The 13,498-nt window shown below is 42.9% G+C and overlaps 1 protein-coding gene across 1 annotated transcript in view; it reads right to left on the reverse strand.

Moving 5' to 3' along the window:
- Positions 1-13,498, reverse strand: part of CUNH3orf52 (chromosome unknown C3orf52 homolog) — a 37,324-nt gene that overhangs the window by 14,470 nt on the left and 9,356 nt on the right. Inside the window, exons 2-3 of the mRNA XM_040224752.1 lie at positions 11,421-11,550; positions 678-805 (exon numbers count right to left, since the gene is read on the reverse strand). Coding sequence (XP_040080686.1) covers positions 678-805; positions 11,421-11,550 — 258 coding nt within the window. The remainder of the gene's footprint in view (positions 1-677; positions 806-11,420; positions 11,551-13,498) is intronic.

Below are 13,498 nucleotides of genomic sequence, written 5' to 3' on the forward strand. Positions count from 1 at the left end.
CCAGTGTTTTCCCATCACCACAGAAAGACTAACATGAGAAACTGACCATGTCAGACTGCAGATTAAAATCTTCCAGGACCTCACCAAAGAACCAGAAACCTTCATGATCTGACCCCTTCCTTTCCGTTCAGCCTCACCTCTGCATTTCTGCTACACAGTATGTGGAGGTCATAGCACACTGCTGGCCAGATACCCTTGCGTTCTCTGCTCTCTAATCTGGAATACCCCTACTTCACATTTCAAGACTCATCCTGAGTATCGCCTCCTCCAAGCCTCCATCCCTCCTCTGTGGCTGTAAATCACACTGTACATATCTCAGTAATGGAACATATCACACTGCTCGTAACTATTTAATTGCTTCCTCTACTTGGACTTTGAGCCCCCATCACTAAGCATGTTGTCTAGCACCTCACAGACCCTCAATAAAATTTCAGGTTGAATCAAACCTAAGACCAGAGTGAGAAACAGAACACTATCCTCCAGGACACATTCAGCTAGAGGCCAGGGCTCCTCCTCCGGCTCTGCACTACAGAAAATCTATTTCTAAGCACTGGTTTCTGTCAGTATCCAAAGAATCCAAGCTTGAAGCTACTTCCTGGCTAGCTCTAACCCAGCTACTCCAGAAGAATTCACACTCTAATGCTAAGAACTCAGTAACAATGCATAAGGTAACTTACCCGCTTCTTGAGCATGTCAGGTAATTCCTCTTCAGAAACACACTCCTCTGGAATCTTTAGCATGACCGAGAATGTTTCATTTGATGACAATTCAAGTATTTCATTTTCATCTTCATCGATATAAGTTACTAAACAGAATGGGGGGGGTGGGATAAAAAGTAAAAGTAAGCCCATGCATAAAATAACAAACATTCATCCCATTGGCTGCTATACTTAAGAAATAAATGAACAATGAGTAACCATCAAGCCTAGTCACAGTAAACAAGTATGAGCAGAAATGCTTTCTTTTTCTCAGGTAGGCTGAATAAAGACAGGGGCTTGCCTCCATCACAATAGAATTTTGTTTCTTTATCTGATGCCAGAGGGGGATCAGATTCCATTGAACAGACTGGTTGAAGGGCAGCTGAAGAGGTGGGAAGAACATTAATTTCTTTGTCAAACTGACTCTTGCAGCTTAGCTACTTTCACTGGTGTCAAGGCAGGTGCTAGAGTGGGTCAACAAACAACAGGAGATGGGGGACAGGAGCAGAGCAAGGAATTTCCCTGAATCCCCTGTGGTTGTGTACCCACGCTGAGAACGTGACATCATCGAGAACTGCTCCTGGGTTAGAATCTGAGCTAGTGAGCATGAAGTCATCACTCTCCAGGGTGTCTCACGGGGGGAATGTTGACACACTCTGTTTGTAGAAGGAACCCAAACTGCACTCAGAGTCCCAGGGCCCAGGGGACTTACATCCCTAAGACAACAGTTCTGTGCTGCTTGTGTTCCAAAGACTGTGAGCTAACTGATTTTTAAGTAGTTAGAGCCAAAGGAAAAACACACAAAGTCGGCAGCCAGGAACTTGAAGCTGGCACACTGGCACTAATTAAGCTGCCCTGGCTCCCTGCCAGCACCACTTGGGGACCACCTCTCCAACCCTGAGAAAACCGTGGGTGGGTGGAACCAGGTGTTTGTGGGCCATGGACTTCTCTGTAATCCCATGTCTCAAACATAACATTATCAGTCTCTTTACTGGACTTTGCAAAGGCCACCGTGGCATCGATTCTGGGTTTATGATGCAAGTGAGAGTCCAGCTCCTTATTCCCTGGGGAAGTCTGAAATGTGAGCCACAGGGATCAAGGGAAGTTGCAGAAGAATTAACAGAGCAGGTCAGAGGCTGCCAGCGTTGGCAAGGCTGGTGCAAGGTTGACCCCTCACTGGAATCTGGAACTTGGATTCCCTGAGAATTCCCAGGTTCTCTGGTAAGAGTGGCTAGGTGTGCCTCAACTGTTTACAGAAACAGCATGGCTTGTTTCCTGAGCCTCTCCTTTTCTTCTGGGAGTCTGGGGTTTTAGCTGGTGCCAGGCAGAGCCTGCCGATGTGACCAATCCCAAAATAAACTGAATCTCTAATGAGCTTCCTTGGTTGACAAGACTTCACATGTTGTTGTCACAATTCATTGCTGGAGGAATTAAGTACACTCTGTGTGACTGCACTGGGCGAGGATTCTTGGCAGTTTGCCCCTGGTTTCCTCTATATTTTGCTTTATATCCTTTCAGTTCAGTTCAGTTGCTCAGTCGTGTCCGACTCTTTGCGACCCCATGAATCGCAGCACGCCAGGCCTCCCTGTTCATCATCAACTCCTGGGGTTCACTCAAACTCACGTCCATCGAGTCGGTGATCCCATCTAGCCATATCATCCTCTGTCGTCCCCTTCTCCTCCCGCCCCCAATACCTCCCAGCATCAGAGTCTTTTCCAATGAGTCAACTCTTCCCATGAGGTGGCCAAAGTACTGGAGTTTCAGCTTTAGCATCATTCCTTCCAAAGAACACCCAGGGCTGATCTCCTTCAGAATGGACTGGTTGGATCTCCTTGCAGTCCAAGGGACTCTCAAGCGTCTTCTCCAACACCACAGTTCAAAAGCATCAATTCTTCGGCGCTCAGCTTTCTTCACAGTCCAACTCTCACATCCATACATGACCACTGGAAAAACCATAGCCTTGACTAGACAGACCTTTATTGGCAAAGTAATGTCTCTGCTTTTCAATATGCTATCTAGGTTGGTCATAACTAAAAGAGTAAGCATCTTTTAATTTCATGGCTACAGTCACCATCTGCATATCCTTTAGCTATAATAAATCATAATCACCTTTACAATATATGCTGCATATCATGAGTCTTATCAGCAAATCAATGAATCTGGGAATAATCCTGGGGACCCCAACACAGGGAATTATCCCTGCATCATTATTTGTTGTAAGTCATCATGTTATTTTGTCTGAGAATAAAAAGTTATGCCCTCAGGAATTTCCTGGTGATCCACTGGTTAAGACTTGGCACTTCTACTGCTATGGTCTTGCATTCAATCCCTGGTCAGGGAACTAGGATCCCACAAACCACTGGTCAAAAACAAACAAACAAAAAAAAGACTTATGGCCTCAAAGCAAAAAACTTGCAAAGTATAGAAAACCGCAGCAAAGCAAAAAAAAATTACTAATAATTCTTTAATCAAAAAGTCTCCCCCCATATTTTATATATTTGAAGTCTTAATGAAAAGGTAATTTGTATATTGCTTTTTATTGTTTGCTGCCCTCATTGCTTTGGAGAAGGCAATGGCACCCCACTCCAGTACTCTTGCCTGGAAAATCTCATGGATGGAGGAGCTTGGAAGGCTGTAGTCCATGGGGTCGCTGAGGGTCGGACACGACTGAGGGACTTCACTTTCACTCTTCACTTTCACGCATTGGAGAAGGAAATGGCAACCCACTCCAGTGTTCTTGCCTGGAGAATCTCAGGGATGGGGGAGCCTGGTGGGCTGCCGTCTATGGGGTCACACAGAGTCGGACATGACTGAAGTGACTTAGAAGCAGCAGCAGCCCTCATTGCTTATCTGTCTTGATTCTTTTGTTGCTGTTATTAACATATCAAAAGGCATTTCCCATGTGTTCAAAATTCCTTGCAAAGATTATTTTAATGGCTACATTATTGTTCTAAAATAATTTAATGTTTTCAGCTTTCCAAAGTTATAAATAATGCTGCATTGGGTATCTTTGAGCTCTACACCCACCATGTGCATTTCCAGAATAGATATCATTACCTCAGAAAAGAACAGGGATGCCAGAGAATGGATACAAGAGTCACAGAACTGCTGAACTCAAGGGTACCAAGAAATGCCGAGTTCACCATTGTATATTCTTGCCTCCTTTGCCATAGGCTAATTGACCGTAATTGCATGGGTTTATTTCTGGCTTTCTATCCTGTTCCATTGATCTATATTTCTGTTTTTGTGCCAGTACAATACTGTTTGATGAGTATAGCTTCAAAGTATAGTTTGAAGACAGGGAGCCTGATTCCTCCAGTTCCTTTTTCCTTTCCCAAGGTTGCTTTGACTATTCAGGGTCTTTCCTGTTTCCACACAAACTTAAAAAATTTTTGTTCTAGCTCTGTGAAAAATGTCATTGGTAATTTGATAGCGATTACAATGAATCTGTAGATTGTTTTGGACAGTATGGTCACTTTGACAATATTGATTCTTCTGATCCAAGAACACGGTACATCCTTCCATCTGTTTGTGTGTTCTTTGATTTCTTTCATCAGCATTTTATAGTTTTCAGAGTAAGGGTCTTTCACCTCATTAGGTAGGTTTGCTACTGCTAAGTCACTTCAGTCATGTCCGACTCTGTGCAACCCCACAGATGGCAGCCCACCAGGCTCCTCTGTCCCTGGGATTATCCAGGCAAGAATACTGGAGTGGGTTGCCATTTCCTTCTCCAATGCATGAAAGTGAAAAGTGAAAGGGAAGTCGCTCAGTCGTGTCCGACTCTTCGCAACCCCATGGACTACAGCTTACCAGGCTCCTTTGTCCATGGGATTTTCCAGGCAAGAGTACTGGAGTGGGGTGCCATTGTTATTCCAAGGTATTTTATTCTTTTTGGTACGAAAGTAAATGTGATTGTGTCCTTAATTTCTCTTTCTGATCTTTCATTGATAGTGTATAGAAATGCAACAGAATTTTGCATATTAATTTTGCATCCAATAACTTTACCAAATTCATGAATGAGCTCTAGTAGTTTTCTGGTATTGTGTTTAGGATTTTCTTAGTATCATATCATCTGCAACCAGTGACAGTTTTACTTTTCCAATTTGGATGCCTTCTGTTAAGAAATGCTGAGATCAAAAAGAGGTCTCCAATAATAGCTCTATTGTAAATAACTTGTATTTTCTGAATAATGACTCTGTACAAGAACTAGCTAAAGAGTTGTGTTTGTTAAAATAGTAACAACAGCCACAACAGGCTCACCCAGTCAGCAGAATCTTTATGTTATTAATGAGGTTTAATCTGGGCAGTGTTTCCAGGTAGAGAAAATGTCTTTTAAAAATCATAGTACATACACAAAGTACATTGCTCTTGTTGTTCAGCGGCCCAGTCGTGTCCGACTCTTTGTGACTCTGTGGACTGCAGCATGCTGGGCCTCTTTGTCCCTCACCATCTCCCAAAGTTTGCCCAAATTCATGTCCATTGTTGAGATTTAATCTGGGCAGTATTTCCAGGTAGAGAAAATGTCTTTTAAAAACCATAGTACATACAAAATTACATTAGAAGTACACAAAAATAGCTCTTTGAGAGGAATATAAGAAATGAGCCCAGAGAGGGAGGCCTTAAATGCCAGATGTCTTCAGGAGATAACGGAAGTTGTTAAATGTCTCCCAGGAAGGAGACAGGGAAAAATCTGTTGGTGACAGATGGGATGAAATGGAACTGGTGGAGAGTGGAGGTAAAGAGGCCACTGGACACAAGAATAAGAAAGACAGATTTCAGTTGACAGCAGTGAGAAGAGGAAGGAAGATTTCAATTGACAGCAGTGAGGAGAGGGAAGAGAAAGACCAGGATGGCTACTGTAAAGGTAGCCAGACTTAGTTTGTATTCCACCTCAACCAGTCACAAGCCATGTGACTTAAGTCAGTTAAATCTCTGAAGCAGTTTGCTCAACAGAAATATGGTAAAAGTAAGAATGGTAAAGGTAAGAACCACCACATCCAGCAGGGAGCCTAGAAGTAGGTGGGTAGTCAATGTTGAAAGTTACTATCAAGACACTACCAAGGAATGATTGATAAGACCTAGTCATTATCTAGCTATAGGAGAGAAGAAATCAAAAATGTTCCAAAGAATCAAGCGTGGGTAACAGGAAGAAGAATAGCTGCTATATTAAGCGTTATACAGAGACATCCTGCTATGCACTTGTAGTTTTTAACCTCACGTAATCCTCCAGTCAACCTTATGAATTAAATATTCATGTTTTCATTTTTAAATGAAGACATTCTTAGAAAAAAGGCATAATTTGCTTAGGTCAATTGAGCTAGTTAAGTAGGAGGGTCAGGGTACATTTATAGACACAGATTCAGAAATCACTTATATTTTACAAACGAGGAAACTGAGGCCAAGAACATTAAAGGATTTGCCTAAAGTTACACAATTGGATGATATAAACCTAGCTTAATGATTCACCATGAAAATATAAAGGGTGAAGAAGGAGATTCCCACAAACAGTAGTTTCAGATGAATAATGATTAAGACGGTGATAGTTATTTCCAGGTAGAGAACTCCAGCAAAGAGCATGACTAAAACTCAGGAAAAACGTGTGTATGAACTTCTTGGAGTCATCTCCAAGGTGGGGATGGCCGCAGCCTTGGGACTAAACAAACTTCTCAAGGGAAAGAACGAATGAGAAAAGTCAGAAACCTAAAGATATGCCTCCTGCAACCACAACACGGAGGCCAAAAACAGAAATAAAGTCTGGGAGTTCTGAAGGCCTGGAAGAGTACAACACAGCTGAGAGAGCTGGCAGCTGCAAATAGGGCAGAGAGGGGAAGGGAGACAGACCCTGGGCTTCATCAGCAGACACTTGCTGTTGACCTTAGGAAGAGAATTTGGGACCAATGCATACAGTGGTTTAGGAGTACAGATCTCTCTTTCTAGAAGTTTGCCAGTGAAAAAAGAGAGAAAACTATGTAAATGAAGTGGCAAGATGCTGATGGAAGACTGCTCTGATGGAGAGACTATGAGCACATTTGAAGAGGCCCAGGAGGATGCTTTTAGAGAGGCTGTGCAATATCTGGAAGTCCACAGGTCGGAAGAAGCTGGGGAGAATTCTATGTAGAGCACAGGTGAAGAGGTTGGTCTTAGGAAGGCAGAATCATATGATACATGAGGGAAAGAGAAGCAGGGGAAAATGCAGAGAAATGTCAAGGTTCTGGACTGTGAAGTTCCTGCTCCCAAGGACCTTGCTGTCTGCCTAGGATTTTCCCAAAGTCACCCTATACCAGGGAGCAACCTGTGCAACCTGTTTATCTACCAGGACTGTGTGATGTTGTAAGATGTGGTTCTTATTCCCAAGATCTGTTAAGAGAGCTGGGAGATATCACATAAGGGTTTCTAAACTATTAAAAATGGTCACCTTTCAATCACATTTCTAAGCATCTACCTACTTGTCACAGTTTGCATTCTGTAACATTTAAAATATTTTTGCCCAAACCAAGGAAGGGTTTCACTAGTTAAAGGTGTTCCTAGGATCTTTCCTCTGCCTGGTTGGGACAGATTAATAAAGAAAGCAGAGTCCTTGAGGATGCTTAACTGATTCTTCAAATTATCCAGACAGGAAAGGACTTAAGAGAGAGGAAGGGAGGGAGACAGAGAGGAAAGCTTGCCCTCCCCACCCCACCCCCATCGCCTTTACCCTTCACAACAAGGAATTTATAACTCCTTAGGGAGAAAGAGAATCCATCAGTATATTTTTTTAGAGCTGGGACAAAACTAAGCCTCTAGATTCAACAAGAAGGAATCTCTGAGCTATGCCCCTACCCCCAAATTGTCCATTTTAAGAAGGTCTCAAAAAGAAAAATAATAATAATAATAAAGTTTTCATTGTCTCTGTGAGCCTGGAGGAGTGTTAGCCTCTGCTCCACACAGCCCAGGGTCAATGCCTTAAGGTGAGCTGTGATCCTAACTTTCCATCACTTCAGTGGCATACCAAGGGCAGAGTGGGGAGAAAGCTCATCCCAGGTGCAGGCAAGAAGGGGTGCAAGGTCTGTACAGAATTAATAATAATACAACTGACCACAGGATGTGTATCATCACCACATCATAGCCATTCCTATCAATGTCAGTGACAAGATATAGCTCCCCCAGGCATCTCATTCTGGGTACCCTATTGTCCCCTCCCTAGAATTGGATACCCTTCCACACTGGGATACAGTTAATGTCCCCTCTTTGTCCACTCCAGCTCCATGGTTATTATCATCTTCATCTCTGAGACTCAATCTGGGGACTGAAGAGCCCTGAGACAGTAAAGTCAGGAGGCGGGAGGAAGGGAATGGCAAACAAGGTCCTGAGAAGCTTCACTTCTGAATGAAGAGACAGCATCACTTCTTAACAAATGGATACTTATTCCTTTTTTATATATATTGAAGTATAGTTGCCATACAATATTATATAAGTTATGAAAAGAAAGTGAAGTGAAAGTGAAGGTTGCTTAGTTGTGTTCCACTCTTTGCAACCCCATGAACTATACAGTCCACGGAATTCTCCAGGCCAGAATACTGGAGTGCGTAGCCTTTCCCTTCTCCAGGGGATCTTCCTGACCCAGGGATTGAACCCAGGTCTTCTGCATTGCAGGCAGATTCTTTACCAGCTGAGCCACAAGGGAAGCCCAAGAATACTGGAGTGGGTAGCCTTTCCCTTCTCCAGGGGATCTTCCTGACCCAGGAATCAAACCGGGGTCTCCTGCATTGCAGGTGGATTCTTTACCAACTGAGCTATCAAGTGTACAATACAGTGATTCACAATTTTTAAAGGTTATATTCCAGTCATAGTCATTATAAAATACCGGCTACATTCCCCGTGTTGTACAATATATCCCTGTAGCTTATTTTATACCTAAAAGTTTGGATTCCTTTCCCCCTTCCCCATATATCGCCCCTCCCACATTCACTAATGAAGGCACAGCCTTCGACTTTCCCAACTGCCCTTTCCCCAGGCAGCAGCATTTTCCAGAATGCCGAGAGGTTCTATCAACATTTGATTCCTATCAATGGGCCTGGCAATTGAACGATGGCTGATTACTGCAGACTATCATCCCAGACACACCCACAGAGCTGCTCTGGGTGAGGCTGGGAAGCCCAGAGGAAGTCCTGTCCTTCCTCCTTCTTACCTACCGTACCCCACCACCACCCACACTAGACTCTCCCCACAGGCCCAAATCCTTGAAAGTAAAAGTAAAGTAAAAGTATTTCCCTGATTTTAAAAAAATAAAAGTTTGAAAATCTCTTGGAGCATCAACACTTTTAAACAATTTTATGACCAAATTAAAAAGAAAGTTTGCACCACAAATGTTAAGAAAAAGTTCTTCCCTAAATCTGATCCTGTAAACTCTCATGTCCCCTGAGAAACTATGGAGGGAGATGGAATCCTTTCCTCTGCAGGTTGTTCTTCATGATTTGAAGTCAAATGACTCTGAAAATGGAAAACAGCTCTTGGGTCTTGAGTCTTTGGGGTTTTGTTTTCTTTTTTGTCCACACACTTGGTGGGATCTTAGTTCCCTGACCAGAGATCAAACTCATGCATGGAGTCTTAACCACTGGACCACCAGGGAAGTGCCTGGGTCCAGGGCTTTAGAATCCTGAATATCAAACCAACCAGATCTTTGGCATCATGCCCTGTTATAGGCTCCCAATGCTAGCAGACAGATCAGCCAACTTTCAGGCCAGCACTGGCTGGTTGTGACAGGACAAGATTGTGTGACTCAGTTCAGTTTCAACATCTACACGTGGGAGTTGATTGGAAGAGGGAGTACCAACACTCAGACTAAACCTACTGTCCTCAGTGTGACGGAGGAGGGGCAGTGGCACCCCTTATCAGCTTCTCCCTACCTCAGGACCCGTCTGTGGCCACGAAGCCACGAAGTGCTTAGCCATCCCACCTAAACACTGCCCTAAGTTACCGCCTGGGAGGCTCAGATGCTGGAGGTTGGCACGCTTCATCAGAGTTTTCCTATTCCTTCAAGCACTATAAAAACTTGCGAAAGGAGATGAAAGGGCTGGGACAAGGTGGACCAGGAGGTGAATAACGAATGCAGTCCCTGAGCAGAATTCCCAGGGCCCCCTCTGGAGAAACTCAGGGGCTGACATTCTTGCTCTCATTCTGTGACTGGGTTTGCTATGGACAGCCCGGCTCAACCTTAATCCTGTGGTGACCAGATCACTCTCATGATCCACTTCAGAGTGAGTATGCCGGCTTCACAAGAGCCCCCTCACACTGCTGCAGCCTGCAACCACCCCTACACACAAATGAAAGCATTTTTCTTCTTTCCTTTTTTGAAACAGAAATGATTGGGTATCCCCGCTTCAGAAGAGCCCCTTCACACCCCTACAGCCAGCAACCACCCCTACATAGAAATGAAAGCATTTTCTTTTCTTTTTTGAAACAGAAATGATTGCCTACGAGGGGGGCGCTATATTTGTCATCATAAAAATCTTAATACTGATAATCATTTAAAAAATAATAGCAACTACCTAAAAGACTTTTTCGGAGAAGGCGATGGCACCCCACTCCAGTACTCTTGCCTGGAAAATCCCATGGACGGAGGAGCCTGGTAGGCTGCAGTCCATGGGGTCGTTAAGAGTCAGACACGACTGAGCAACTTCACTTTCACTTTTCACTTTCATGCATTGGAGAAGGAAATGGCAACCCACTCCAGTGTTCTTGCCTGGAGAATCCCAGGGACGGGGGAGTCTGGTGGGCTGCCATCTATGGGGTCACACAGAGTCAGACACGACTGAAGTAACTTAGCAGCAGCAGCAAAAGACTTTTTAAAAGTGTGGAAGAGTACATCATGCAGTAATTTTAAAAATATATATGTGTGTTCACACATAACTTTTAATGAATTGTCAAAGTGATTGCAATGTAACATTAAAATCTTAAAGTTAAGCCACAAAATTATAAAATTTAAAAAAAAAAACCTGACCTTAAATTATCCTTAAAATGCAAATAAGAAAAAGACTAGAGAAAAGTGTAACAAAATACTAATAATGTGGATGGGCTTTATGGGTAACTGAACATGTACTATTTTCGTATTAAGAATAAAAGATAAAATGAGATAATATATGTAGAATACATAGGCAACACCAGCACCGTATGAGTTTTTATTTTGCACACCCACACAACACAAACATAGTGATTTCTAAAAGAAGTTAAGATAATGACAGCTAACAGATACATGGTTCTACAGTTTTTAAAATGCTTTCAAATACATTATTCATCTTTTTCTCATTACAATGATGTGCCAGGTATATCAGATAAAGTGGGTTTTATACAATAATAACCCTTTATAATAATGATCTCTACTAAGTAAATTATTTTAAAAAATTTTCAAACACACATGTGTAAGATACAATAAAATATCAATTTATGTTCAAGTAAATTAAAATTTTAAGAAATCTTCAACATCCAGTGCATAGAGTTTAGGGCAAAACAATGGTCCCCATACTTCTACCAGAGTTTATAAAACAAACAAACCAAAAGTAAAATTTAAAAAAAGCAAAAATCATGTATATCGCCCATTTATACAACATACCCCAAAGCAGTTTTAAATTCATATTATAAGTGATGAAGTAGCAGTGAGTACATCTTCGATTTCAGCATTTAAGTCATAAGCATTACATAAGTTCTTAAAACACATCAACTTAGTCACATTTAAAACTCTCTTACCTCCAGTTAGACATAAGCTTATGATGATGACTAGAATGAAACTCAGGAAAACAGAGGCAAGGACCATCCAGAGTTTGCACTTTCCAATCAACTTCTTATTACAAGAGCTCCAAGGGCTTTCCTTGTCAGCCTGGAAAGCAGAGGAAGACTGTGATGCAGTCATTTGATTTCAAGAAACATTTTTTAATGCTTACTATGGGCCAGTGACACAGAAATGAAGGCAGCAGGATCCTGATCGCAAGGAACTCCACTCTACTGAGTCAAGTTTATGGAGCCTCATAAAGAAGTTAAGGAGAACACGCTCTGGGGACTCTGAGGTGGGAAGAACAGGCAAGATTTTGAAAGATGAACAGAGAAAGGCATTCCAAACCCAGGAAAGAACATCCTCAGCATTGATTCATAATGAAATTGGCTAAAAGATTCATCTGATGGGAATGCAGGTTTCAGAGGCAGGTAACAACAGTTAAGATTGGAGAGAATGAAAGGTTGGAGCATCCCTGAAGAGGGTCTCGAATGCTGCCAGAGTGGTGTAGACTTAATCTGGTCTGTACTGGGAACCCACTGAAGATTTTTGGTACACAAAAGCTGAGTAGAACATTAAGAGAAAAATAATGTATAGTTTAGACCAAGAAAAAGCTAAGAACCTACTGCTGTGGCCCAGACTCTGTGTAATAAAGAAGGAACACCAGGAAATAAGCCTGCAATGTGTTCAGTGATGTAGAGGGTGGGGTCAAAGTAAATAATTACAACCCCTATGGTCTACAGAACACCATTTCACTTATCTAAACAGCCCTGCAAGGGAGGTGTTACTTAGTCGCCAGTTAGTGTCCAATTCTTGGGCAACCCCATGGACTGTAGCCCTCCAGGCTCCTCTGGCCTTGGGATTTCCCAGGCAAGAATACTGGAATGGGTTGCCATTTCCTTCTCCAGGGAATCTTCCCAACCCAGGGGTTGAACCCTTGTCTCCTGCATTGGCAGGTGGATTCTTTACTACTGAGCCACAAGGGAAGCTGTAACTTGAAGTTAGGATAATAGAAATTACATAAAGTGAAAAGCAAAGAGAACAGAGTGAATAAATGACAGAGCAATGAAGAGCTGTGGGACAATATTAAACAACGCAGTACAAAGATAACTGGAATCCCAGAGGGAGAATAAAAAACTGGGGGCAGATAAAACACTTGAAGAAATACTGGATAAAACACATCCTAAGACTACAGACAGGCACAAAACTACATACTTAAGAAACTTAAGAGTCCAAACTTAGGGAAAACAAACTGTACCTGGACAAATATTCAAATTGCTAAAATCCAAACACACAAAAAATCTTGAAGGCAGCTGGAGGAAACTCATTTTACCTATCCTTGTGGATTTAATGGGTTTGTCCCTAGACTCATATGTTGATGTCCTAAACCACCTTACCCACCACCCCAGTGTGGCTGTATTTGGACATGGGCCTGGTAAAGAAATAATAGAGAATGAAGTTCTAAGGGTGGGATTAGTGTCCTTATGGGGCTTCCCAGGTGGCATTAGTGGTAAAGAACCTGCCAATCCAGGAGACATAGGAGATGCTGTTTCCGTCCCTGGGTGGAGATCCCTGGAGGAGGGCATGATAACTCACTCCAGTATTCCTACCTGGAGAATCCCATGGACAGAACAGCCTGGCGGCCTACAGTCCACAGGGTCACAAAGAGTCGGACACGACTGAAGTGTCTTAGCACACACACACACCACGCAGGGTCCTTATAAGAGGAAATACCAGAGAACTCACACTGTCTCTCTCTCCCTCTGTGAACATGCACCAAGCAAAGGACATGGCATGATACACTGAGAAGGTGGCCTTCTAGTGCAACCACGCTGGCACCCTGATCTTGGACATCCAGTCTCCTAGACTGTGAGAAAATTAACTTCTGTTGTTTAAGCCACCTGCCCTGTGGTGCTCTGTCACTGCAGCCCGAGGAGACTACAACACCTACAAAGGAACAAAGATAAGTCCACTTCGAAGAAGCAGTTTGGGAGAGGTCGGCCGGGTTGGGGCTGTATCCTGGCTGACTGTCACGTGGCTCTCCCTCTAGTCCACA

The sequence above is a fragment of the Oryx dammah genome, unplaced genomic scaffold (genome assembly GCF_014754425.2).
Source record: "Oryx dammah isolate SB20612 unplaced genomic scaffold, SCBI_Odam_1.1 HiC_scaffold_2, whole genome shotgun sequence".
Classification (NCBI taxonomy): domain Eukaryota; kingdom Metazoa; phylum Chordata; class Mammalia; order Artiodactyla; family Bovidae; genus Oryx; species Oryx dammah.